The 24,776-nt window shown below is 41.1% G+C and overlaps 1 protein-coding gene across 3 annotated transcripts in view; it reads right to left on the bottom strand.

The window, feature by feature from the left end:
• Positions 1-20,683, bottom strand: part of LOC145434587 (uncharacterized) — a 191,676-nt gene extending 170,993 nt beyond the window's left edge. Inside the window, exons 1-2 of one of the 3 annotated variants that reach the window (XR_013913474.1) lie at positions 13,560-20,683; positions 13,442-13,491 (exon numbers count right to left, since the gene is read on the bottom strand). Coding sequence is in view for 1 of the 3 variants with exons in the window: in XM_080311926.1 (XP_080168052.1) it covers positions 14,440-20,157 (5,718 nt within the window). In the remaining 2 variants the exon portion in view is untranslated. Of the gene's footprint in view, positions 1-13,441 lie in introns of those variants that run through there. The other 2 variants (XM_080311926.1, XR_013913475.1) reach the window with 2 other exon arrangements.
• Positions 20,684-24,776: the final 4,093 nt, after the last annotated feature.

The following is a 24,776-nucleotide window of genomic DNA, read 5'->3' as shown; positions in this document are numbered from 1 at the left end:
CATTGTATATAAAAACATGACGTCACCCTCAACAGCATGAAATTTCGAATAAGTGAGCGTTCGATGTACTATTTTTAGATGGTACACGAGCTCATTTTGTTGACACAGCATTGGCTGGATTTCGATAAGAATCGACTCCAAGGCACACAAATGGAACTGTGAATGGCCCCTCCCACTTCCCAGCCCTGATTGGAATCGCTGGCCTTTTTGCCTGATAAATCAGGTGAGCAGCGATGATTTTCCAAGTCAAGTAATTCAATGAAAAATAATTAAAAAATAAAGCATAGTGTGAGCACAGGATACCAATTCCATACAGGTTCCCAGGAAGAGCAACGAGAAATCTGTCGTCTTAATAGTAAATTAATAATATCTGTTCAAAGTTAACTAGTCGTGGAGAAGCAAATGGATGCAAAATATTGCGAGATGATGTGCCTACTTATTAACTAAACATTATACAAACAGCAGATTCAGACTGAAAAAGGAACGTTATTCCCCGAATTCCACGGTAATTAATCGATACACGAAATAGTTCATCGCACGGTGGCTCGTACAAGGTTACCACAGGTTTCACAGCACAGGAATAACAGAAAATTGATAAAGTGATGCCAGTGGAATCGGTGTCCTGTGCTCACACTATGTTTTATTTTTATAATATTTTTCATTAAATTACTTCAACTAGAAGAATCATCGCTGCTCACATGTTGAATCAGGCAAAATATACCGAGATTCCAATAGGGGATGCCACTAATGCGTAATGCCGGTTAATTGCACTTGCACTCAACTCCGATTAGCAGAATTCCACAGACGCTGGCAAACTCTCGATTCAGTTTTCTAAAGCCCTGAAGTAGTATCAGTACGTTTCGCTTCTCCAACTCCATCAACACTATGACCGCAATCCATTTAACGCTAGGATACCGGAACCGGACCCAGCACAAGCACACCCAACCCAGTGCGATTCCACTCCCGTTTCGCTTTCGACATTTCTCACTGCTACGCTTGCGACATTAGACATTGTCCACCGAGGGAGCTATTGACTAAATCATGAGCCATAAAAATTGCTGGACTTTTTCCATTACAAAACATCATAGCAATATTGATCTACTATGAACCCCAGACCCCCATTACGCTTTACGCCTTTATCCGCTACTTATCACCTAGATGGGTTGCACTGTATAGTCAGTAAGCTGGTACCGCCTAAACGCGCGAAGAGCGTTTATTTTTTATAATTCCTGATTGAATCGGTTAATATGATCGGGAATTCCATACATATTGCTATCAATTTTTTTTTATCCACTCCCTGTACACGTTATCAGATTACCGGTAACAGAGCTGAGTGAGGTGTGTTGAAAAGGTAGGACCCCTAAATAATATTTAAATGTCTTCGGGCGGACCATAGTTGGTATAATGCAGTGGTTCTCAACCTTTTATGTCTTCGCGGACCCCTTTTGTCCGTCAGGGACCGCCGCGGAACCCCTTAAGTTTTCGATCAAATTTCGCTCAATTATTGTGCAACCGTGATATGACCTGTGCAAAATTTAACTGTAGGATAGTGATAAACAGCAACAACATGACTTATCTTATAAATAATATCATACATTATGTAGAAATTGTATCGATTTTTATTATTTCAAAGCGAATTTTGCGGGTGAATAGGCTATATATTGAAAAAAGTGATCGTGTCTTGAAACCTCGCGCTTTTGATTTGATATGTATGAGTGCTGAAAATCCATTTCCACGAAGATATGCAGTGGCAAATGTATGATAATATTAACTCGTAACGCTTCCGACGACGCCTTAATTAAGGCACCAAAATTGAGAAACATATTTTTGAATGAACGTCCAGCCGAGCCATTTCTATCTACAAGCTCATCTTGAAATTAGTCTTTAATGGTGGTTATGTATATTTCAGAAGAAAACGGATTTTAAAAAAAAACATTTTTAGTGACTGCTCACTAGTTTGCTGCGACTGACAACTTGTAATACTTCGAAGTCAGCCTGATTGACCTTACTACTCTAAATTTTTATTTTTTCACAAACCCAGACAGAACATCTTCAAATAGCAATATATGTTTGTATCATCATCATCATCATCGTCGGTTAATTAGCAATTTTATCAGTTCAATACACCGCAAAAATGCGATACAATAAGAAGATAGGAAAGTGTCGAAGCGACTTTGAGTAGGCTATGGAATCAGACACCCCCCTTGGCCAGGCGATATAAAGAGGAGGCATGCACACTGAATGAAAAGTAGAAGAAGATAGTATAGAAAAAAGCAAGCGACAAAAAATGGGCTGGCATGTCATAGATGGCGAGATCGATAGGTCAGGTCGTGGTCCGGTGATTTTGAGGATGGATATTATATAGTATTTATTTATCAGTAACTGCATGTAGCCTATTTCGACTGGAATGTGGATATGCTCGTCAGTGATGAGCATGAGCATCGGACGGACTCGGATAGCGTTCGGACCGGATTTTGCACAATTTTGAGACAGTCGGATCGGATTCGGATTGTATTGCAGATTTTGTTACGGATATTTTCGGATAGTTGTAACTTCTGCATCGGATATTTTTTGATAGTTCGGACGAGACGTGACTTTTGATTTCAAGACAAAAGAAAAAGTTCGACAACCAAACATGGACGGTAAATACGTTCTTATAGTACTGGTAGCACTCTAAAGTTGTTCTGTCGAGTGTCCAAGCAAATATAAAACAGCCAACCCTCATTTAGCCTTTGTAGAGACTATAATCTGCTCAGCTGAACAGTGAACACTTATAGTATTCCCTGGAAAAGTTATTCGATTCGGATTCTGGACGGCATTATTCGGATTCTCATGGATTTTTGATTGAGATTGTTCGGATTTGGACTGATATTTCCTCAAAGATTCGAGCTGTCGGATGGATTCGGATTCTCAGAATTCAATATCCGCTCATCACTGATGCTCGTCGACTGTCAGATGGCCGGCGGGATACTGTTCCACACGTCAGGTCTGGCACATTTGATAGAGCGACGATCATTTCGGTAGATCATATGATATTTGGACGACTTGGACGCGCGTGTGTTGTACTTGCTGTGCGCTTTTGATTCGGAGGTAAAGAAGTCATTGAAATATTCGGGGCAAAATGACCGCAGTAGAACTGATACATAAACTTGTCGATTTCTAGTTTTCGCATATCTTCAAGGTTTAGGACACTGAATCTCTTCAGCAGCGACTTGTTGGATGGACAACCAGGCCCCTTCGAGGCCCTGGCTATGCGGAGTACGTTATGTTGTAGTTTTTGCAGCGGCTCGATCGCAGTTTTACTGGCAGCTCCCAAACAGAGGATGCCATATTGTAACTTCGATTGGATTAAGGATTTAAAGAGTATCAGCGAAGAACCCAGGCAGGCATGAAGTGTCTAAGGCTGTAGAACAGACCGCACTGCGGTGATAATTTAGTGTCTATATAGGGACTGAATACGACTCTTCCAGTACATGCCTGAGTCCAGTAAAACCCCGAGATATATGACATTTTCTGTGTTGGAAACGGGCTGACCAGCGATGTTAACATGTAACCGCTCGGCTCCGGAGCCATATTGACTACGACCGAACGGCTACAAACGGTTAGATTATATTTTGAATCTACTGTCAGAAATTGGGATTTTGAGGGGTTTATGCAAATGCTATTTTGGGCCGACCACTCATGCACTTTGGGCATTTGGTCACTAGTCAGGGCCGAAGATGCGGAAGAGAGGAGGTTAGTATCATCAGCGAACAGAGTGGTGTTCAATGATGAGGTATCAAAATGTCGTCGACATTTAAGGTGAAGAGAACCGTTCCAAGTACTGAGCCTTGGGCTACACCCAGGGCCATAACAGCACTTCGTCAGGCCCCCCCCAAAACGTTGGTCTCGGGCCCCCCACAGGGTGATAAACCTAACTTCTGGGGGGCGAAGCCCCCCAGACCCCCCTCAGGCTCTACACTGTTTACCGCTACCTGACACCTTCATTGGGTGTCCGTTTAGTGTGTCAGCTTTACTCGGCTGACCGCACGAAGCGAGAAGAAAATTCTATAATTCATGTCTGAATCGGTCAATATGATCGGGAATTGCATATATATTGCTATTAATTTTTACCCTCTCTCTGCTCACGTAATCTGATTTACCGGTAGAGCTGAGGGAGGTGTGTTTCAAAAGGCAGGAACCCTCAATAATAGTTAAACATCTCCGGGTGTATACCCGTTGACAGGAACGAAACAGCACTTCGTCAGGCCCCCAAAAAAATTTGAGTCATGGGCTTCCATTAGGTGATAAACCGTCCCCCATCACGTTGTTATTCACTTTTACCACGAAGTTATAGTGGTACCGTTTCGTGAGCCAGCGCCATGCGCGAAAATTCTCGATAATTCATGATAAATCGGTCAATAAGATCGGGAATTGCATATATAAATTGCTATAAATTTCTCGTCCTCTCTACTCATATTTACCGGTATAGCTTAGTGATATGTCTTCGAAACTGTAGAGCCCGTAAATAATAAATAAACATATTCGGGCGGGCGTATACCCGTTGGTATGACTTGGTTACATGATGTTATTTCGTGACCTCCTGTCTGCTATATCAAAAAATATAGAATCGGCCAAACGTACTAAACTAAAAGTACACACGATTTCAAATTGATATTTCTTCATTGCCATATAATTTTTCTCTGCTGGATGTTATTTGTCTTCTAAGGTTCAGGTTGCCAAGACATTCGGCGCCAGTCATTCAGGCGCCTATGGACTATCAAACCTATGTGTAATTTGTATATAGCCTAACGAAGTTTTAGGTCAGTATAAGGGCAGTACCTTTCGGCCGAAGTTTTCTCGCTGCCGATCGTTCTGGCACACTTCTTGGAGTCGCATATTGCATGGTCTAAGATTTTATACGTCTTGGTTCGTCGTGGCGCGGTAATGGCCAACGCTTATATGCCCATTTCTATAAATGTTGCGTATTTTTTCTTGGGGGAAAAGTACCCAATAATAAAGAAATTTGGCAACTTGAAATCGCGCCCAGCGCGAAAAATTTTTGAAAAAGTTGCACAAATTTTCAAAATATACTCTATAATTTATGCTAATTCAGGAAATAATTTTGGGCCCCCTTCGAGCTCGCCCCCCCCCAGTTGGGGGGTTTGGAGTGCGGCAGTTACGGCCCTGATGCGATCTAGCCTGCTTTCGGTGGGGTGTAAAGATGAGCGAGAGATTTCGAAATCTGACTCCAACCCGATCCAGGTTGCCAAATCAAAGTCCAAAAAATCCGGCTGGCACGTAAATTCCTGTTATTTCCACTTATTGTGAGGCTGAAATCGAGTATAAATCCGACTCTCAAAGCCACTTGGCCGCATCCAGTCCGTCCCCCATCACGTTGTTCACTTTTACCACGAAGTTGTAGTGGTACCATTTCGTGAGCCAGCGCCATGCGCGAAAATTTTCGATAATTCATGATAAATCGGTCAATAAGATCGGGAATTGCATATATATTGCTACAAATTTCTTGTCCTCTCTACTCATATTTACCGGTATAGCTTAGTGAGGTGTCTTCGAAACTGTAGAGCCCGTAAATAATAATTAAACATATTCGGGCGGGCGTACCCGTTGGTATGACTTGGTTACTGTTATGTTCGTGCATTTACGTTCAGTGTTGTTTCCTAATTGTCTCCTGATTTCTATAGGACTAGTAATTAGCCTACCTCCAATCATTATTTCCTTGTGTGTCGTGCTTGTATTTATGCCCTGTGTTCTGTTGTCTCGTTTTCTTTCATTTAACTGCACTCTGGATCGTGTCGCCTGTCTTAAAGTTATACTGCTGATAATATACTGATTTCTAATTGCAACCTCGTCGCATTGAGTTATTGTTCAAACAAGATCAAGAACATAACAATTGGTGTCAGAAGTGGGATTCGAACCCACGCCTCCATTCCATTGTTATGTTCTTGATCTTGTTTGAACAATAACTCAATACGACGAGGTTGCAAAATGAAATCAGTATATTATCAGCAGAATAACTTTACGGCAGCGACACGATCCAGAGTGCAGTTAAATGAAAGACCACGAGACAACAGAACACAGGGTATAAATACGAAGCACGACACACGAGGAAATAATGATTGGCGGTAATTACTAATCCTAGACAAATAAGAGACAAACGATACCAACGTAAAATGCACGAACATGACAGTCCTCCCCTGTAAGTTAAAAGGTACAAGGCAGGGTTGTAACCAAGTCACATGGTTCCGAGTCACGAGTCAATCATACTTTTGTGGTTTTGACTCGAGTCGAGTCGAGTCATTTTCAATTCATCACAGACTCGAGTCCGAGTCATGTTCAACTCATGTTTTCAATCCTGCTTGGGTGATATCGAATTCCTTGTTTGCGAAACATGCTCATTTTGTCCCTATCAGAGTCTTGGCACGTGTTTATTTAGGCCAAGTGGTTCTTAACCTTTTTTCTTCCAGCGCCCCCTTTCAAAAATTATCGTGCTCCAGCGCCCCCCAACTTCATATTGTAAGGAATGTAATAAAGACAATGAGTAAGAGGGAGGGCCGTAACAGCACTTCGTTAACCCCCCTAAAATCGATTGCCTTGCGCACCCATAGCGTGATAAACCGAACTTCTGAGGGCTTCGCCCCCACGAACCCCATATCGTGATTTTGATGGTCAGCAAAGTTTGTGTGGCCTGGTCGCCCTAGGTACCAAAATTTTCCATGAATAGGGGGTAAGTACATATATAAATCGCTATAAACTTTTTATCCTCTCAGCGCACGTAATCAGATTTAACAGAAGCACTGAGTGAGCTGTTGTATAGGAAAATAAAGGGCACGTAATTAATAATTAAACATATTCGGGCGTGCCCACAGGTACAATTATTCGTTACCAGGGCCCTAACAGCACTTCGTCAGCCCCCCTCCCCAAACAAAAAACGTTGGTCCTTGGCCCCCATCGGGTGATAAACCAAACTTCCGGGGGACTTCACTCCCAGACCCCCATTAGGCTGTCCGCTATTTGCTGATAGCCTATTAGGTATCTACATTGGGTGTCCATTTACTGAGGCAGCTATTCTTGCCTATTCGCGCGAAGTGCGAAAAATTTCACTAATTAATGATTGAATTGGTCAATATCATCGGGAATTGCATGTAAATTGAGATCAATTTTTATCCCCTCTCTGCTCACGTAAACAAATTTACCGGTAGCGCTGAGTGAGGTGCAATGTTCCCTCTAAGCTGCGCACGAGCGCAGTGCTGACACGGTCACTGCGCACAGACAATCTACGTTGCGCACAACAAATCCGGAGTTATTACCTTTTTTTAGTCGTTACGCACTGTTGTCCAAGGGTCAGCGCAGTGAGTTGTTGAGTGTGCGCAGACTCATCAAAACTTAAAGCGAACATTGTGAGGTTTCTTGGAAACTGTAGGGCCCGTTACTAATAATTAAACATATTCGGGCGGGCGAACCCGTTGGTATGACTTCGTTGCATGATGTTATTTCGTGACCCCCTGTCTGCAATATCAAAAAATATAGAATCGCTCAACGGGGATATCGCCCAACAGGAATATCCCTGTCGCTCAATCGTACTAAACTTAAAGACCCACACGATTTCAGATTGGTATTTCTTCACTGACATATAATTTTTCCCTGCCAGATGGAATTCGTCTTCTGGGGTTCAGATTGCCAAGACAGGAACATTCGGTGTCAGTCATTTAGGCACCGATGGACAATTAAACCTATGTGTATTTTGAAGGCTATATGTAACGAAGTTTTCGGTGTTAATTTGCTCTGAATACTCATTAAGGATATATCCTATCACCACATCATCTACTGCGAAGCCATTTTTCTCCAGCGCCCCCCCATATCGCCCCCTGAGCGTTTCCGCCCACCTTCAAGATCGCCAGCGCCCCCTGGGGGGCGCTGGGAGCAAGGTTAAGAACCACTGATTTAGGCAGATAACGGACAGGTCCTGGCCTCATTTACCGATGCTAAATATAACTTTACTAATCTTAGAACATAAAATCAAATATCTCTCTTGTCAGTCTGATACATCACCAATACAAGCATTCAGTTTTCATTATGAGCACATCGACGATAGCTCACGAATAGCTGATAGAGAACCAACGAATTCACGTCTACATACTATCTGATAGAGAACCAACAAATTCACGTCAAGATACTAGTTGATAGAGAATCCATAGATGCATGTTTATGTAGAGGTATTTACAACAGGCCAGCATGCTGTAAAAACGTGCATGCAACTATGTGCATTGTGCAGTGACAACAGAACAGATACCTTTTGATTATACAAAAGGTTTTCCCAATTGCATTACAGACTACATCGCAGTTGCAGCATTGGATAAATAATTGTACAATGGGGCTGTTCAAAAACATTTTTTCAAATTTTCCGGCTACTTCTTAAAATTGCTAGATTGCCTAAAAAATCAAATTTGGCTCAATTCCAACCAGTAGAAAGCAATGCTATGAAAGAAAATTTTAGACTAATTACAAATAGAGATTTTAGAATTTTAGCGGCTATCTCATGATATTGTTACATTGTGGAAAAATATGATTCATAGCAAATTTGACTCAATTCCAACTAGAAAAAGTGAAGTTATTAGAGTAGAATGTTTTGGATATGAAAAAATAGTCGGCTTACTACCATGTAATTAAATTATATGAAAGGATTTCACACTAAAATACTCCATTTATTTTCAAATCCAAAATATTCTCCTCTCACATCATTGATTCCACTTGTTTTCAAATTAAGCCAGATTCAGTGTTCCTTTTATGCAACATAACAATTTTATCAAGTAACCACCCAGTAAAATAAAAAAGAAGTTATTTTAGAACAGCCATATTGTACAAACATCACACAGCATTAGCGATTCATTATTATACTCACGTGCACAATGCACATACCTAACAAAACGTCAAATGGACGAGGGGCATTGTGTGTTTTCACAGACAGCAGATCAAATCACTGAGTTACACCTCAAAATACTAATGTGGAAAGGAGATCCTCAGATATGTTAAAGCGGCATGGCCGTAGAATGAATCCACATCTACTGAATACACGTTCCACTAGTGCACTAGATGCAGGAATTGACAAGCATTTTTGAACGACACTGAAGAGCATTGAATACTCATTCTTTCTAGTCGCCCAAAAATGCAAAGAATCATCGCCTTCAAATCTACACATGAGCTTATCAGTCTCTTGACCATCTGAGTCATTTCATTGGCTCTAATTGAACTTTGCTTCAATTGTTTGCTTGTAGAATTGAAAAGTCTTGAGTACTTTAATTGCGGAGGATCTATTACCTCTTCATCACTGGACGATTTTTTACAATGCATTATTGCTACTATGTATCATTTTCTGTTGTTTTTACGGTGGCATATCTGATATCAGACAAGTGCAACGAAAGCAGTGGTGACAAATAGCGATGTCGGCAGAATTCGTCGGATGCGTTGATCTAGCCATTACGATTCGCAAATTTCTTCATCTTCAAGTCATATAAAATAAGCCGAGTCAATGACTTGGGTCGAGTCATGCGTAATGACTCGAGTACAAGTCGAGTCAATCCAAATATTGACTCGAGTCGAGTCGCGTCATTTTCCCATTTCAAGAAAATGACTCGAGTCAAGTCGAGTCATAAAATAATCGTGACTCGAGTCTGACTCGAGTCGAGTCATGACTCGAGTCATTACAACCCTGGTACAAGGTACTTTACGTTGGCCGATAGAAATCAGTTTGCTTCCTTATTCTAACCGGATAACGTCTGCCCGACGTTCGAGCAGGATTAGCTACAGGACGTTGTGCCGTATGTCTGACCAATGGTTGCTCAGCTTGTGACTGTTGCGGCTGAGCAACTTCCTGTGTGGCTGTATCATGACTAGTGGAAATCAAGCGTGGTTGGAGTTGGTTTTTGTGCCTCCTCCAATACCCATGATCTGTTTCATGATGTACACAACACGCCCCAGTATTTCCGTCACCACGCCAGCAACCCACTTTGGTCCGCTTCGGTAACTGCGAGCGTAAACCGAGGAACCAATCTCGAAATGAGTCACTGGTTGTCCAGGCGTAATGGGTTTCGATTTGTCGAAGGGCGAGCACAAACTTAACAAATTGCGCGGCTGTCGACCATGTAAAATCTCGGCAGGCGTTTTCCAGTCTATGCCCGGGTGCGGTGCAAATCGGTACGTAGCAAGAAGCGTTTGGAGCGCGAAGTTGAGATCTTTTCCCCGTCGCAATTTTTTATTAATCCAGCTTTCAAAGTCTGGACGAAACGCTCCGCTTCCCCGTTCGAGGCAGGGTGAAAAGACGGTGATACGATATGGCGGATTGCCAAATTAGAGCGAAACGTATCGAATTCATTCGATGTGAATTGCGGCCCGCCATCCGTGACAATTGTTATGGGCAAGCCTTCGATAGAGAATACTTCCCTCAAAGCGTTGACCACGCATAAGGTTGTGTTAGAACCGACATTCATCAATTTAACGAAAGGATATTTCAAATGCGCATCGACGATGACAAGAAACATCTTATGGTTTATTGGACCTGCGAAATCCAAGTGAATTCGTTCAAAGCTTTCAGACGTTTTAGGCCATTCGCGATACTGACGATCAGGTGCTTTCATTACCTTACGGCAAGCGTCGCAACTCTTAACGAGATTTTCAATGTCGCGATTAATGGAAGGCCATGCGATGTAACGTCGAGCCATCTGCTTCATTTTCGCGATACCCCAATGTCCTTCGTGCAATGATAAGACTCGCGAGCGAAGTGACTGCGGAATTACTACGCACTGAAAACCATCAATATTGAGCAGCATGACTATGTCTTCGTGCAGAGAAAGCGAATGTTTGCGAGTCGAAAACCAAGAAAAATCATTAATGTGCGTCTTTGGATTCCAATTTCCATGAGTGACAGATAATTTCACTAGTTCCATGGTTTTGTCTTTCAGCGTCGCGTCGCGAATTTCATTGCGAGTTAACGGTAAGCCATCGAATGCCATATTAATAGCGTGAACGATCTCCGCGTTTTCACGAATTTCCATTTCGTCAAACTCAGAGTCTGGACCCTTTGGTAGGCGAGATAAACCGTCGGCGTTTCCGTGCTGATTAGTTGGTTTATAGCGAATATCGTATTGGTAAGCTATGAGCGTTAGTGCCCATCGCTGTAAGCGTTGCGCTGTAATCACGGGAATTTTCTTGTCCGGCGAGAAAATAGCTAAAAGCGGTTTGTGGTCCGTTACGAGCGTAAATTTTCTACCATACAAGAATTGACGAAATTTAGTGACTCCGTAAATGATTGACAGAGCTTCCTTCTTAATTTGAGAGTAGGATTTTTGGGAATCTGAAAGTGTTTTCGATGCGTGCGCGATCGGTCTCTCTTCGCCATTGTGCTCGATTGAGAGGACAGCGCCGATTCCGAATTGAGAAGCATCAGTTGACAAAATGAGCTGCTTGTTTACATCATAATGAGCTAACTGCGTAGCGTCGAATACGTCGTTTTTGAGAATGCGAAAAGCTGCGTCACAGTCCGTATTCCAAATGAATTCCGCGTCTTTTTGAAGAAGACGGTACAAGGCAGCGGCTTTATTCGTGAAATTAGGAATAAACATGCGATAATAATTGACTTTGCCCAGGAATGCCTGTAGCTGGCGAACATCCTGAGGTTTAGGCAACTGTTTGATTGCTTCAACGGATTTGTTAGACGGGCGTTTGCCGTCCTTGTCGATTATATGACCAAGGTACTCGATACTACTTTTGAAAAATTCACATTTAACGAAGTTGACGGTGAAACCGGATTCGGTGAGGCGCTCAAAGAGTAGCGATAAGTTGCGAAAATGATCGCGTTCATCGATGCCAGTAACGATTATGTCATCGATAAAACTAGCAACACCGGGTAAGCCGGCGATCATGGCATCAAGACAGCGTTGAAAATTTGCGGGACTAGATGCGACTCCGAAACACATGCGTCGATAGCGGAATAGACCGAATTGCGTGTTGATGACACACAAATTCTTCGCATCATCATCTAATTCTAGCTGAAAATAAGCATCGGCAAGATCAATTTTCGTGAAAATACAACCACCCTGTAACTTGTGAAGAATTTCATCTAAGGAGGGCAGGGGATGTTGATCTATCTGAATTTGTTGATTCAATGCTTTGAAGTCACCACAAATGCGTACTGATCCATTAGATTTAGTGACGGCAACAATTGGTGCTGCCCAATCACTGTAATTGATTGGTTCGAGGATACCTTGATTGACTAATCTATTCAATTCGGTTTGAACAGCGATTTGCCTTGCTAACGGCAAAGGACGTGGCTTGTTAAATTCGGGCTTGGCATTAGGTTTCAAATGAATTGTCACCGTTGTCTTGGTGCACATTAGAGAAAACGGAGGGAAATTTGGACTGAAAAGCTACCAATTTGTCGTTCGAATCACAAATGTCAATAGTATTACATGATTGCGATTTGACCTTCTGCGAGGAAATAGCATCCAAAGCAGACGTTCCCTTCGCGGTCACGGAGAAAGCATCGCTCCAATCGAAACCAAAAATGTTTTGCCCACGGTGTTCGTCGAGAACTACCAACTTTAAAGGGGCACTGCACTCAAAAAATGATGTGGTCTCAAATTGAAGGGCAAAACGAAAAAAAATTTTGGCCGCAGCCGTTTTCTTCAGAACGCCACCGTAATGGAGCTGCAATTTATTGAAATTTCCAGAAACACATCCGGCTGCAGCTGTCGCGGCTCCGGGTCATTTCTTAACCCGTTACATGGAACGATGACTTCATCGTCGCACTTGCTGTACGCGATTAGGCAGTCACGCAGAGGACGAAATTTAGATGGTTGCCAGCCAATGTTATGAAGGAAATATGTCTTACACGCCGTTCCACGGAGGATGTTCAGTCAGGAGATTTTTCTCTTAATCTGGGCTAGTGTATTCTATTTCTTGAGAGCAGGAATAGATCATGTCCTATTCTTATGTTATGTATAAAACACAGGGTTGTAATGACTCGAGTCATGACTCGACTCGAGTCAGACTCCAGTCACGATTTTTTTGTGACTCGACTTGACTCGAGTCATTTTCTTGAAATGGGAAAATGACCTGACTCGACTCGAGTCAATATTTGGATTGACTCGACTTGTACTCGAGTCATTACGCATGACTTGACCCAAGTCATTGACTTGGTTCATTTTATATGACTCGAAGACGAAGAAATTTGCGAATCGTAACGGCTAGATCAACGCATCTGACGAATTCTGCCGACATTGCTATTTGTCACCACAGCTTTTGTTGCACTATAGTCTGATATCAGATAGGCGGCCGTAAAAACAACAGACATGGGTACATAGTGTAGCCGCGAAAGAGGGGTGGAAACTTCCACGTATACACAATAGAGATATAACTGTCCTATCCAACACCCCAAGATGACGCGTTTCTGCCTGCTTCGTTGGATTTTATTTTACACAGACGAAAAACGGTTTTCTGAAAGCATTAATACACAGCGAATTAACACAAATTGTTTAGTACCGGATAAATCAATATATACTTACTTGACGGTGTTTCCTTGAGGACAGTTACAAATTTCGAATCAGACTATTCATAATAATTATTTTAGGATCTATAAAAATTGCGATGTAAATACGATTGAATAAGATTGATAGTCGAAATATTAGCAACTGATACAAAGCAGGCAACGAGGGCGAAACTGAACGGCAGTGAACTATATAACAGTTACGTCACAAAGGTAATACAAGGTTTATTGAACCGTGATGTTTATGGCTCTTGAAGTCCGAAATCGCGACTTCATCCTGGCCCTTTAAAAATTGAAAATTTGAATTTATGCAAGTTTGGCAATTTTTACACAACTGCAAATTCACAATAAAAGCACAAAGAAACGAAAGGTTACAATACTCAAAAAACTGTAACAAATTTCAGCTCTCAACAGTCAGGAGCTTCACAGAGAAGCACCAATTTGTTTATGGGTCGTTTCAAAATATTCGTTTTGGTAAAGACCCTCACGCTTCTCACCAACCCAGACTTGTCAGGTAGGGTTTCAATCACACGACCTAGCAACCACATGTTACGAGGTAGGTTTTGATCCAAAACAAGCACGACATCACCTACAGTGATATTTCTTTTATTTTCATTCCATTTTTGGCGAATCTGAAGTAGTGGAAGGTATTGTTTCTTCCACCTTGTCCAAAAAAGATCAGCCAAGTACTGGACTTGTCTCCATCTTTTTCTGGAGTAAACATCTTTGACATTAAACACACCAGGTGGTAGCATGGGTTTATCTTTCAACAACAACAGACTGTTAGGGGTTATTGGGGTCAAATCATGTGGATCACTAGACACAGTTGAAATGGGGCGATTATTCATAATTGATTCACATTCGCACATCAATGTTAATAGAGATTCATCAGACAACATTTATTCATCACACAAAGCACCCAAAATCTTTCGCACTGTTCGAATTTGTCTTTCAAATACACCACCATGATTGGATGCACAAGGGGTCTGAAACAACCAAGTTATTTGTTTTTGCACCAAAAAATCTTGTATTTTTGTTTGATTCCAAGTTAAAATGTTTTGTCTCAACTCCTTCTCACCAGATGTGAAGTTGCTGCCATTATCTGACCGTATCAAACTGATTTGTCCACGGCGTGCAATACAGCGACGCAGTGCCATAATGAAAGAATCAGTGTCCAAACTATTCGCAATTTCAATATGGACAGCGCGAGTGGTAAGGCAAGTGAACAAAACGCCATATCGTTTCAATTCAGATCTACCACGCTTTACCAAGAACGGACCAAAACAGTCAACCGCAACTGCGTGGAACGGCGGATCATTCGGAGTTAATCTATCAGATGGTAGATCAGACATTTGTTGAGATTCTGGTTTTCGTTGACGTTTCCTACATGAGACACAATTTTTCAGAACGGATCGTACTTTGGAATTGATTGTGACAATCCAAAATCTTTCTCTGACTTGGGCAATAACATATTCCCGGCCACTGTGGCCACATGAAACATGAGCATCTCGAATGACCAATTCTGCAATTGGACTCTTTTTTGGGATGATTATCGGATGTTTTGAGTCGTAACCAATAGGAGCATTTTGATTTCTGCCTCCAACCCGGAGGGTCCCATTATCCAGAAATGGTAGCAATTTGTAGATCGGGCTAGATCTTTTGATTCGTTCATCACTCTTCAGTCTTTCTACTTCTTCAGAGAAGTGCTTTGTTTGCTCATGACGTATAAGCATTTCTTCAGCAGCTTTAACTTCAATTAAAGTCAATGCCTCGTTTGTCAGCTTTGCATTTGGTTGTTTGTTTCTCGCTTTGGCAAGAAGATTATTTCTGAAGCGCAAGACCCATGCCAGCACCCTTTTCAGTCGGGTCCAGCATGAGATCTTGGAGATGAGTTCATCAAGAACCGAATTTGGAGTGGTAATTGTAAGAAAACACAATTTGTTTGGCTTTTTGATTTCTGGGTCATCACCAGACAACTCCTCTAGAAATGTTGGTTGTTGAGGCCACTCCGAAGAATCTTTCCACAAGAATTCTGGACCGAATTTCCACATGTCGCAAGTCAAGAATTCAGAAACAGTCTGGCCCCGAGAAGCAATATCAGCAGGGTTTTGTTTTGAAGGCACATACCTCCAGTCCGATAATTCTGAAGACTCTTTGATCATATTGATTCTGTTCGCAACAAAGGTTTTGAAAGCTTTGTCTTTGTTTGTGAGATATCGCAAAACAGTTGTGCTGTCAGTCCAGAAGTATGAATCGTCAATAGGCAGGTCCAGCTCTTTTAGCAGAAATTTGTTATTACTGGCAGATATTGTTGCAGCGCACAACTCCATTCTCGGAATGGTAGAACCTTTAATGGGGGCGAGTCTTGTTTTTCCACAAACAAAGGAACAGTGAATCTCACCTGCATCATTCACATATCTCAGATAAGATACTGCACCATAGCACAACTCAGAGGCATCTGAGAAGTGGTGAAGTTCGATTCTTGTCACCTGTCCAAACTTTGACGGTTTGAAACATCTTGGAATCGTAAAGTTTTCAAGCATCGGTAGTTGAGATAACCAGTCGCACCAAATCTTTCTGGCTTCTTCAGGTAACGGGTCATCCCAATTGTAGCTATTTTTGCATAAGTGCTGCATCAATACCTTCATTGGTTGCACTATAGTCTGAGCCATTCCCAGCGGATCAAAAATTGAGTTCACGATACTCAGAATTCCTCTTCTGGTACAAGGTTTGTGTTTTTCTTTGACGCGGAAGCACCACGAATCATCTTCTATATTCCACGCAAGCCCCAATGTCTTCTCCATCGGTAGCTCATCAGTTAACAAGTCAATATTTTTCAGGTTTTTGGCTCTGTTTGATTCCGGTATTGCTGCCAGTACTTCTCTGCAATTGCTTGCCCATTTTGTCAGTTCAAATCCACCTTTGCTTAGCAGAGAGCTGACATCTTCCACACGACGAATTGCAGCAGAAGTATCCTCACAGGAATCAAGAAAATCATCAACGTAGAAGTTCCTTTGAACTGCATTTATGACATCAATGTCATAGGCATTTTTGTTGTCTTCAGCGACAGTTCGTAGAGCAAAGTTGGCACAGCTAGGGCTGCTCACAGTCCCAAATAAAAACACAGTCATGCGGTACGTTTCAAGTTGTTGGTTTGGGTCATTATCCTTCCACCACAGGAAGCGTAACAGGTCTCTATCACACTCATCAACCTTAACCTGGTGAAACATTGATCGAATGTCACCTTGGATCGCAACTTCATTTCTGCGAAAGCGCGATAAAACCCCAACAAGGTTGTTCGTTAGGTCTGGCCCTTGTAACAAAAGGTCGTTTAACGCCAGATTATTGAATTTCGCAGAGGCATCAAAAACAACCCGGATAGTCTTCTTTTCAGGGTGATACACCCCGTGATGGCTCAGATACCAGGTTTTACCAACTGGCCCATCATCGTAAACCTTCTCAGCATATCCATTTGTGATCATGTCAGACATGAAAACTTTGTATTCATCAAAGAACTTTGGATCCTTTTGGAATCTTTTCTGCAGATAATTGATTCTTTGTTTCGCTTGATGCTTGTTGTCGGGCAGTGTTAAGTCCGGATGTTTCAATGGTAATTCCATTTGGTAGTGCCCGTTCGAGTCAAGTAGGATTGTCGATGACACCTTTTCCATAAATAGTTTATCATTTACAGAGAGTTCAGTTTTGTCATTTGCTATGGAATTGACATCATCGTGACACATCGTGCACAAAGGGTTTGGATTGGTTTGAATAAAATAGGAGTGAGGTTTGAAAGGTTCGGATTGTTTTGGGCATGTAAACATCCATCCGATGGCACTTTTCACTGCGAAGTAATCCTCAGGTCCATATATAGTTTCCAGAGGCTTATGAATTTTGGGGTTGTTTTTACCAATCAGCAGACCGATGTCTCCAGAAAGATCTGGGATTGGAATATCTTCAAATTGTCGAAATTGATGTACATCACTTTGTGTTGGCCGCAGGTCGTTGTCCAGAGCGATTTTCTCTGTAGATATCAGTGACTTCAGAGGTACGTATTCTGATCCCTCGTAATCAGAAATCTCTAAACCACGAACAATGGTTGACTTCTTGGTATTTTTAGATGGTTCGATTGTTTGGAAAGTTACGTTTCGCTCGGGCCCAGCAAGACCGAGTAGTTTCACGAGTTCTTCAGATATGAATGAACAATTGCTCGCATTATCAATTAATGCCAAAGTGGCGATGTACTCGTCAGTGCCAACGATCCGTAGTCTTGCCAAGACTACATTCAAAGTAACACATTCATCATCATCATATTCATTGTCATCGCAGGAAGCACTGAAGAAAGAGGTAGCTTCTTTTGAATCAGAAATTTTGCCTTGGCCTTCAATTTGTTCATTTGCTGAATCCAAGGTTTTGTTAGCAACCTCTTTTATCTTTTCTTCAGGTGGGTGAAGAAGTGTTGTATGATTGCCTTTGCAACCAGGCCTTATGCAAGCTTGAATGCGTTTGCATGCTTTTCCGAAGTGTCCCGACTTTAGACACTTGAAGCAGAGCCCTTTGGTTTTGACGAATTCAACGCGATCAGGATACTGCATTTTGCGGAACTGGACACATTGATTCAAGAAATGCTTTTCGTTGCACATGAAACAAAGTTCCAATGTTGGAGTCACAACTTGTGTGCTGAATGATGCCTTGGGTTTGCCAGTTTTGAATACACCCGTCACTTGCTTCTTGGATATTTCATGATTAGGGTTGGTATATTTACTAGTGATTTCTCTAATTTTCTGGCGAACATAGTCATTTACATGTTCAACAGTCAGTTCGGTTTTCAGGTCAAAAGTGACCTCCGCCACTAAGGTTCTCCAACCAGGCTGCCAAGAAGGGGGAAGTCTCTCGGCAATTTGTTCAACCATAGAGCGTGAAACATCACGAATTCTTCCAAATTTGGTCAACTTATTGGTGCAAGCGGTTAACGATGCATGAAATAAGAGGAGAGAATCGTTGTCACCTTCTACGAGTTTCGAGCCATTTATAACAGTGTTTATGTAGCGGTCACTTATTTGGAATGGTTGACCAAAATTGTCTCTCAATACCGCAAGAGCTTCATCAAAGCAGTTTTCCATATCTTCACAAGCTTTAACAAAAGTATTGGCAATACCTCGGGTGTATTGCAAAAGATGCATCAACTTCTGTTTTTGCGTCCATGGCTGACGATTCAAAGTAGCATTTATCATTTCCTTGAATGTATCAAATTCAATTGGGTCGCCACTAAAACATTTTGGTTCCAACTTTAATGGGACAATTTGATCACTAGGTTTAACCTGGTGAATGACATACGGATTCTCACATTGAATCAAGTTTGTCGGTTGGTTAGGCTTTACATTGAGATCATAGTTTGCAGCTGTTTGAACTGCGCAGCCTGCTGTAGCTGCTTGATTTGAATTAGCTGGCACAAAGGGTTGTACGCTACCAGATGCAAAGGAACTAGGCAATTTAGTAGTTATTTGTGTATCAATCATGGGAGGTGCTACAAGGCGACTATTTTCGGCATCAATTACAGGCGATTGATTTTTGGGTGCAATGCATGCGTCCAAACGAGCAGTCACACAATTACTAGATCTTTCACGCACACATACATTCTCACTTAGGCCTACAACATTAGACATTTGGCGAGAACTGTGAGACATGCTATTAAAAGGAATAGCCACACCTGCGTATGAAATATTCGAAGATATCGACGGAGTTACATTTGGAGCAACACTTGCAGACGCTTCAGCAATTGAAGTTATTACATTGTTCGTAGGTTGAATAGTTGCACTGGCTTGTTGTAGTTGCTGTTCCGGAACGTTGCTTATTTGAGGAGCCAGGCTCCTGTTCTCAGATGGCTGCAGATCTGTCGCTGTCAGTTGAGGTGAACTTAGCGTTGATACACCACGTCTAGTGAGTTCTAGTTCTAGTTCACATGTATTTTGCAAATGTTCTCGTCTTACACGGCGAGCTGTTTCGTCAGCATTTTGCTGCATCCTTTGTTTAATCAATTCACATTGTTGATTTTGCCGTCTTTGTAGTTCTTGTTCTTCTTCCTCCAACTTCCTCTGCTCTTCCTCCAACTTCCTCTGTTCTTCCTCCAACTTCCTCTTTTCTTCGTCTAGTTTCTTTCGTAGATCTTCTGCTAACTTCTTTTTTTGTTCTTGAAGATTGGCTCGGGCCAAAGCAGTTTGATTTTGAATTGATTGTATTTCAGTGTTCATTGAAGCCTGGATATCTTCAATATCCTGTTTTGCTCGTGCAGAGCTTATTTCTTGCAGTTTCCGATGATAATTTACGACATTTTCAACATTCATTTCACTATAGCGAGATTTAGTTGAATGACTTGATGTAGAAGTACCGGTACCTGTTGATGACCGATGACTTGAACTTGATTTGCTTGAACTTTTTGGTTTCAAGTATTTGTGCTCTAAAACCTTTGACATGGATCTCGTTTGAACTGATGATTTTGATCTGGCACCATGAGACCTTGAAGACTTTGGTTCGTCTTTTGTTTTGGTGACTTTGTTGTCTTCTTCGCATCTCTGTGTAACATCCAGATCAGGATCTTTTGTTTGGTTGTTGAAATCCATGACAATGACAGTTGAGTTTTCTTTGTTGATTGGTGCACTTGTTGATGGAATACGTCAAAAAACTTTACGTAGCCGCGAAAGAGGGGTGGAAACTTCCACGTATACACAATAGAGATATAACTGTCCTATCCAACACCCCAAGATGACGCGTTTCTGCCTGCTTCGTTGGATTTTATTTTACACAGACGAAAAACGGTTTTCTGAAAGCATTAATACACAGCGAATTAACACAAATTGTTTAGTACCGGATAAATCAATATATACTTACTTGACGGTGTTTCCTTGAGGACAGTTACAAATTTCGATTCAGACTATTCATAATAATTATTTTAGGATCTATAAAAATTGCGATGTAAATACGATTGAATAAGATTGATAGTCGAAATATTAGCAACTGATACAAAGCAGGCAACGAGGGCGAAACTGAACGGCAGTGAACTATATAACAGTTACGTCACAAAGGTCATACAAGGTTTATTGAACCGTGATGTTTATGGCTCTTGAAGTCCGAAATCGCGACTTCACATAGTAGTAATGCATTGTACAAAATCATCCAGTGATGAAGAGGTAATAAATCCTCCGCAATCAAAGTATCGTACTCAAGACTTTTCAATTATACAAGCAAATAATAGAAGCAAAGTTCAATTAGAGTCAATGCAATGACTCAGATGGTCAAGTACTTGGAAGAGACTGATAAGCTCATGTGTAGATTTAAAGGCGATGATTCTTTGCATTTTTGAGCGACTAGAAGGAATGAGTATGCGATGCACTTCAATGTGGTTAAAAAATACTTGTCAATTCCTGTATTAAGTTCACCAGCGCAACGATTTGATCTGCTGTCTGTGAAAACACACAATACCCTCCGGCCTCCGTCCATTTGACGTTTTGTTAGGTATGTGCATTGAGCACGTGAGTAATAACGAATGGCTAATGTTATGTGATGTTTGTACAATAGGGCTGTTCAAAAATAACTTCTTTTTTATTTTACTTAGTGCGCTACTTGTTATGGTGCATAAAAATAACACTGAATCTGGCTTAATTTTAAAAAGTTGAATCAATGATATGAGAGGAGAAAATTTTATTTTTGAAAATAAATGGAGTGTTTTTAGTGAGAAATTCTTTCATTTAATATAATTACATACTAGTAGTAAGCCGACTATTTTTTCATATCCAAAATATTCTACTCTAATAAATTCTCCTTTTCTAGTTGGAATTGAGCCAATTTTGCTATGAATCATATTTTTACACAATATAACAATATCATGAGGTAGCCGGTAAAATTCGAAAATCTCTATTTGTAATTAATCCAAAATTTTCTCTCATAGTAGTAAGGCTCTGGCGGCTATTTCGGGAGCTGAGCAGGAAAGCTGACCTTTTTGTTTAGTCAACCACCTGATAATGTGAAAGAAAAACTGTACCTCTACATAAACACGCATCTGATGATTCCCTATCAGCTGGTATCTATAGACGTGAATTCGTTGATTCTCTATAAGCTATAAGCTAATTCAGGATTGAAACATGAGTTGAACATGACTTCAATGCAGTGACTTGGACTCGACTATAGTCATAACACTATGACTCGGACTTGACCCTTTAAACGGTGACTTGGACTCGGACTCGACTCGGTGATGAATTGAAAATGACTCGACTTGACTCGAGTCAATACCACAAAAGTAAGATTGACTCGTGACTCTGAACCATGTGACTTGGTTACAACCCTGATAAAACATTACCATCACCAATCAGTGTGCCCTCTGAACATTTCAAAATTCAGAGCGATCATAATTGGTTTCGCATTCAGGTTGGAGAATCATAAGATAAGGGTATCTTTTCAACCTGTGTGACGGTTCGTACTTGTGCGAATGAAAAGAATTTCAAACAAATAGTCAACCAATGTTAAGTGTTAAAGGAAAACTATTTCCGGAGTTGAGCTAGAAAGTTGACTTTTTTTCAGTCGACCGACAACGGAGTCTGATTTATCATTTTCCAGGATTCTACATGATCCACTATTCTATTTCTGAAAATTTTGAATAAGTGTCCTCCTGTCCCGAATCCAAAATATGATAACGATTACCAGTAAACTAGGCCCTCGGTGAATACGGCCTCACGAACTCGGCCTTCAGTGAACTCAGCCCTCTGTGAATACGGCCCTCGGGAAATTTTGTATTATAGCGAATCATTAAACTAATAATATTATTATCAAGTGATTGGTGAAAATATTAATAAGCCTGAGGGAAGAGTTTGTGAGGCCGAATTCACCAAGGGCCGAGTTCACTGGCAACCATGATAACCCTACCTTGTAGGTAATAGTGGGCGATGCCAGTGTTGATTTGGATGCAAAGTATTGGAATTTCGGCACACATTCACACGTCGATTTAGTGGAAAAGTGATATTGTTCATTGGTTCGCCCTTTAAGCTTCGAAAGAAATCACTGCACGATACCCCCATAAAAAGCAACGAATACCTTGAGAACAGCGGAAGTGCGATATCCGTGATTTTTCTACTGCAGTGATTTTAGTATTTGATGAATCAACAATACGATACGCTGAATGTGAAATAATGACGCTCTGTACCTACAGGCCCTACAAATACAAAAGTGATATTTGATTAATCAACAATACGACACGCTGAATGTGAAATAATGACGCTCTGTATCTACAGGAAGACCTACAAATACAAAAGTGATAAGCTTTTCATTTTCTTTTTGTGTAATAAATTCCAGCTGGCTGGTGCGAATTAAATTGTCAAAAAAAGTGCGAATGGAGCTCAAAAAGGTTGAAAAGCACTGGTCTACGGTATTGTCTTGCTCTACCCAGAGTCTTCGTAATAGTATATAGAATATACATTGACATTATTAAAAAATGCAATGACATCGACAAGTTGTGCCGTTACATCGTGTGAAGTCAAAAGGAATGACGCATCGCATACTCTTCATAAAATTCCTTCTGAAATTGCACTAAGACGAAAGTGCCATATCCATCAATCAATCAACAGTTTGCTGTGTGGCATGTCTGCAAAGGTAACTGAATACTGATATTATTTGAATCTTCTTTTGCCTGACTAACCATTTCTCAGGACTGAAAAAAAAGTTGGTGTCTCTGGGTGAGAAGAAAGGTATGGAAGACTTGCTACTATGGACAAGGATGGGGATCAGTGCCTAAGAACTAGATGGTTGCAATGTGGATCTCCCAGTTTCAAAGCATTGAAATCTTTGATAGACAAAAAAAGTTTGACTTTAAAAACTTGGTTCTAGAACGTGACTGAGATACATACATCTTCGGGTTGTATGGCATGTGCAGTGCTGCGTAGCTTACTAGCTCAATTTCATTCTTCCACTGCCTGACTGCCCCGTTGTAATACCCTACCCTGGCTATATAGTCCTCGGATGTTTCTTTTATTATTAAATTGAATTTTTAATAAATAAGAATGCAAACAGTTGCCGTTCGCTGTACTGATTTCGACTTATATAGCAGAGCCGCAGTGTTATCAATCACAGTTCGTTAGAAAGCCTTCTGCCAGGACCAGGGCCAGGTTGATTGCTATTATTCCAATTATTCCAGTTTTTCTGTTCACAGTTAAAGCAACTGCACCATTCATTGTCAAGTGTCCGAAGTTGACTCTGGTTTTCTGACGATTTCTTTGACCAATACAATGAGATTGATAAATTGCATTCAAGAAACACAGGTGCAATACTTGAGTTTGTGCTTCTAGAGTTGCAACAAGACCGGCGAATTCCTTCCCTGAATATTGTGCCTCGAATTGATACGGCAGGCTCTCACCAAATATTGTGATATCATCGAAATCTTCTATCTATATCTTCATCAGAAGTTCATTCATCAACAAGATCTTCTTCCATACCATTAATAATTTTAACAAATTTTACGTTATCTACGTGTCAAAGGAATTGCATGAATGAACTGATGGAGACAGAAGATTCGTTAGTGAAAATGAGAAAAACAATGTAACGATAAAAATTTCCACAACAATATTGGAACTTTGATGACAATGAAACAATGATATTTTCGTGTTGACCATCTATACATCTGTGTCTTGAACAAGTAAACTGGACCGTATCAAAATAGTTGCTATGCCATGGGTAAATGATGCAAAATATCCAGTGTCTGTCTCTTCCACAAGACCTCTACTCCGAAGGTTGTGTACTGTGCATCATTATTACATCTTGAAAATGACAGCTGTATCAATATAGCTTTGCATCAATATACAACTGTAATGGCATCTCAGTATCAGTTAACTGGCAAATACTATAGACTATAGAGTCATGACAAGCTTCAGACACAAATCCTGACTTCTAACACCGTACGTTGAGCGCCGCCTTGGTGTGCAAGACATGAGTCCTTCACAACATCGACTGACAACTATCTAAAGTTCGTCCTCTGCGTGACTGCCTAATCGCGCCGAGCAAGTGCGACGATGAAGTCATCGTGCCATGTAACGGGTTAAGAAATGACCCGGAGCCGCGACAGCTGCAGCCGGATGTGTTTCTGGAAATTTCAATAAATTGCAGCTCCATTACGGTGGCGTTCTGAAGAAAACGGCTGCGGCCAAAAATATTTTTTCGTTTTGCCCTTCAATTTGAGACCACATCATTTTTTGAGTGC

This window comes from Botryllus schlosseri, chromosome 2 (genome assembly GCF_051294905.1).
Source record: "Botryllus schlosseri isolate E-star chromosome 2, Bs_hap1, whole genome shotgun sequence".
In the NCBI taxonomy this organism is placed as follows: domain Eukaryota; kingdom Metazoa; phylum Chordata; class Ascidiacea; order Stolidobranchia; family Styelidae; genus Botryllus; species Botryllus schlosseri.
The sequence above is the reverse complement of the archived record's forward strand: the minus strand, read 5'-3'. Positions and strand labels throughout refer to the sequence as shown.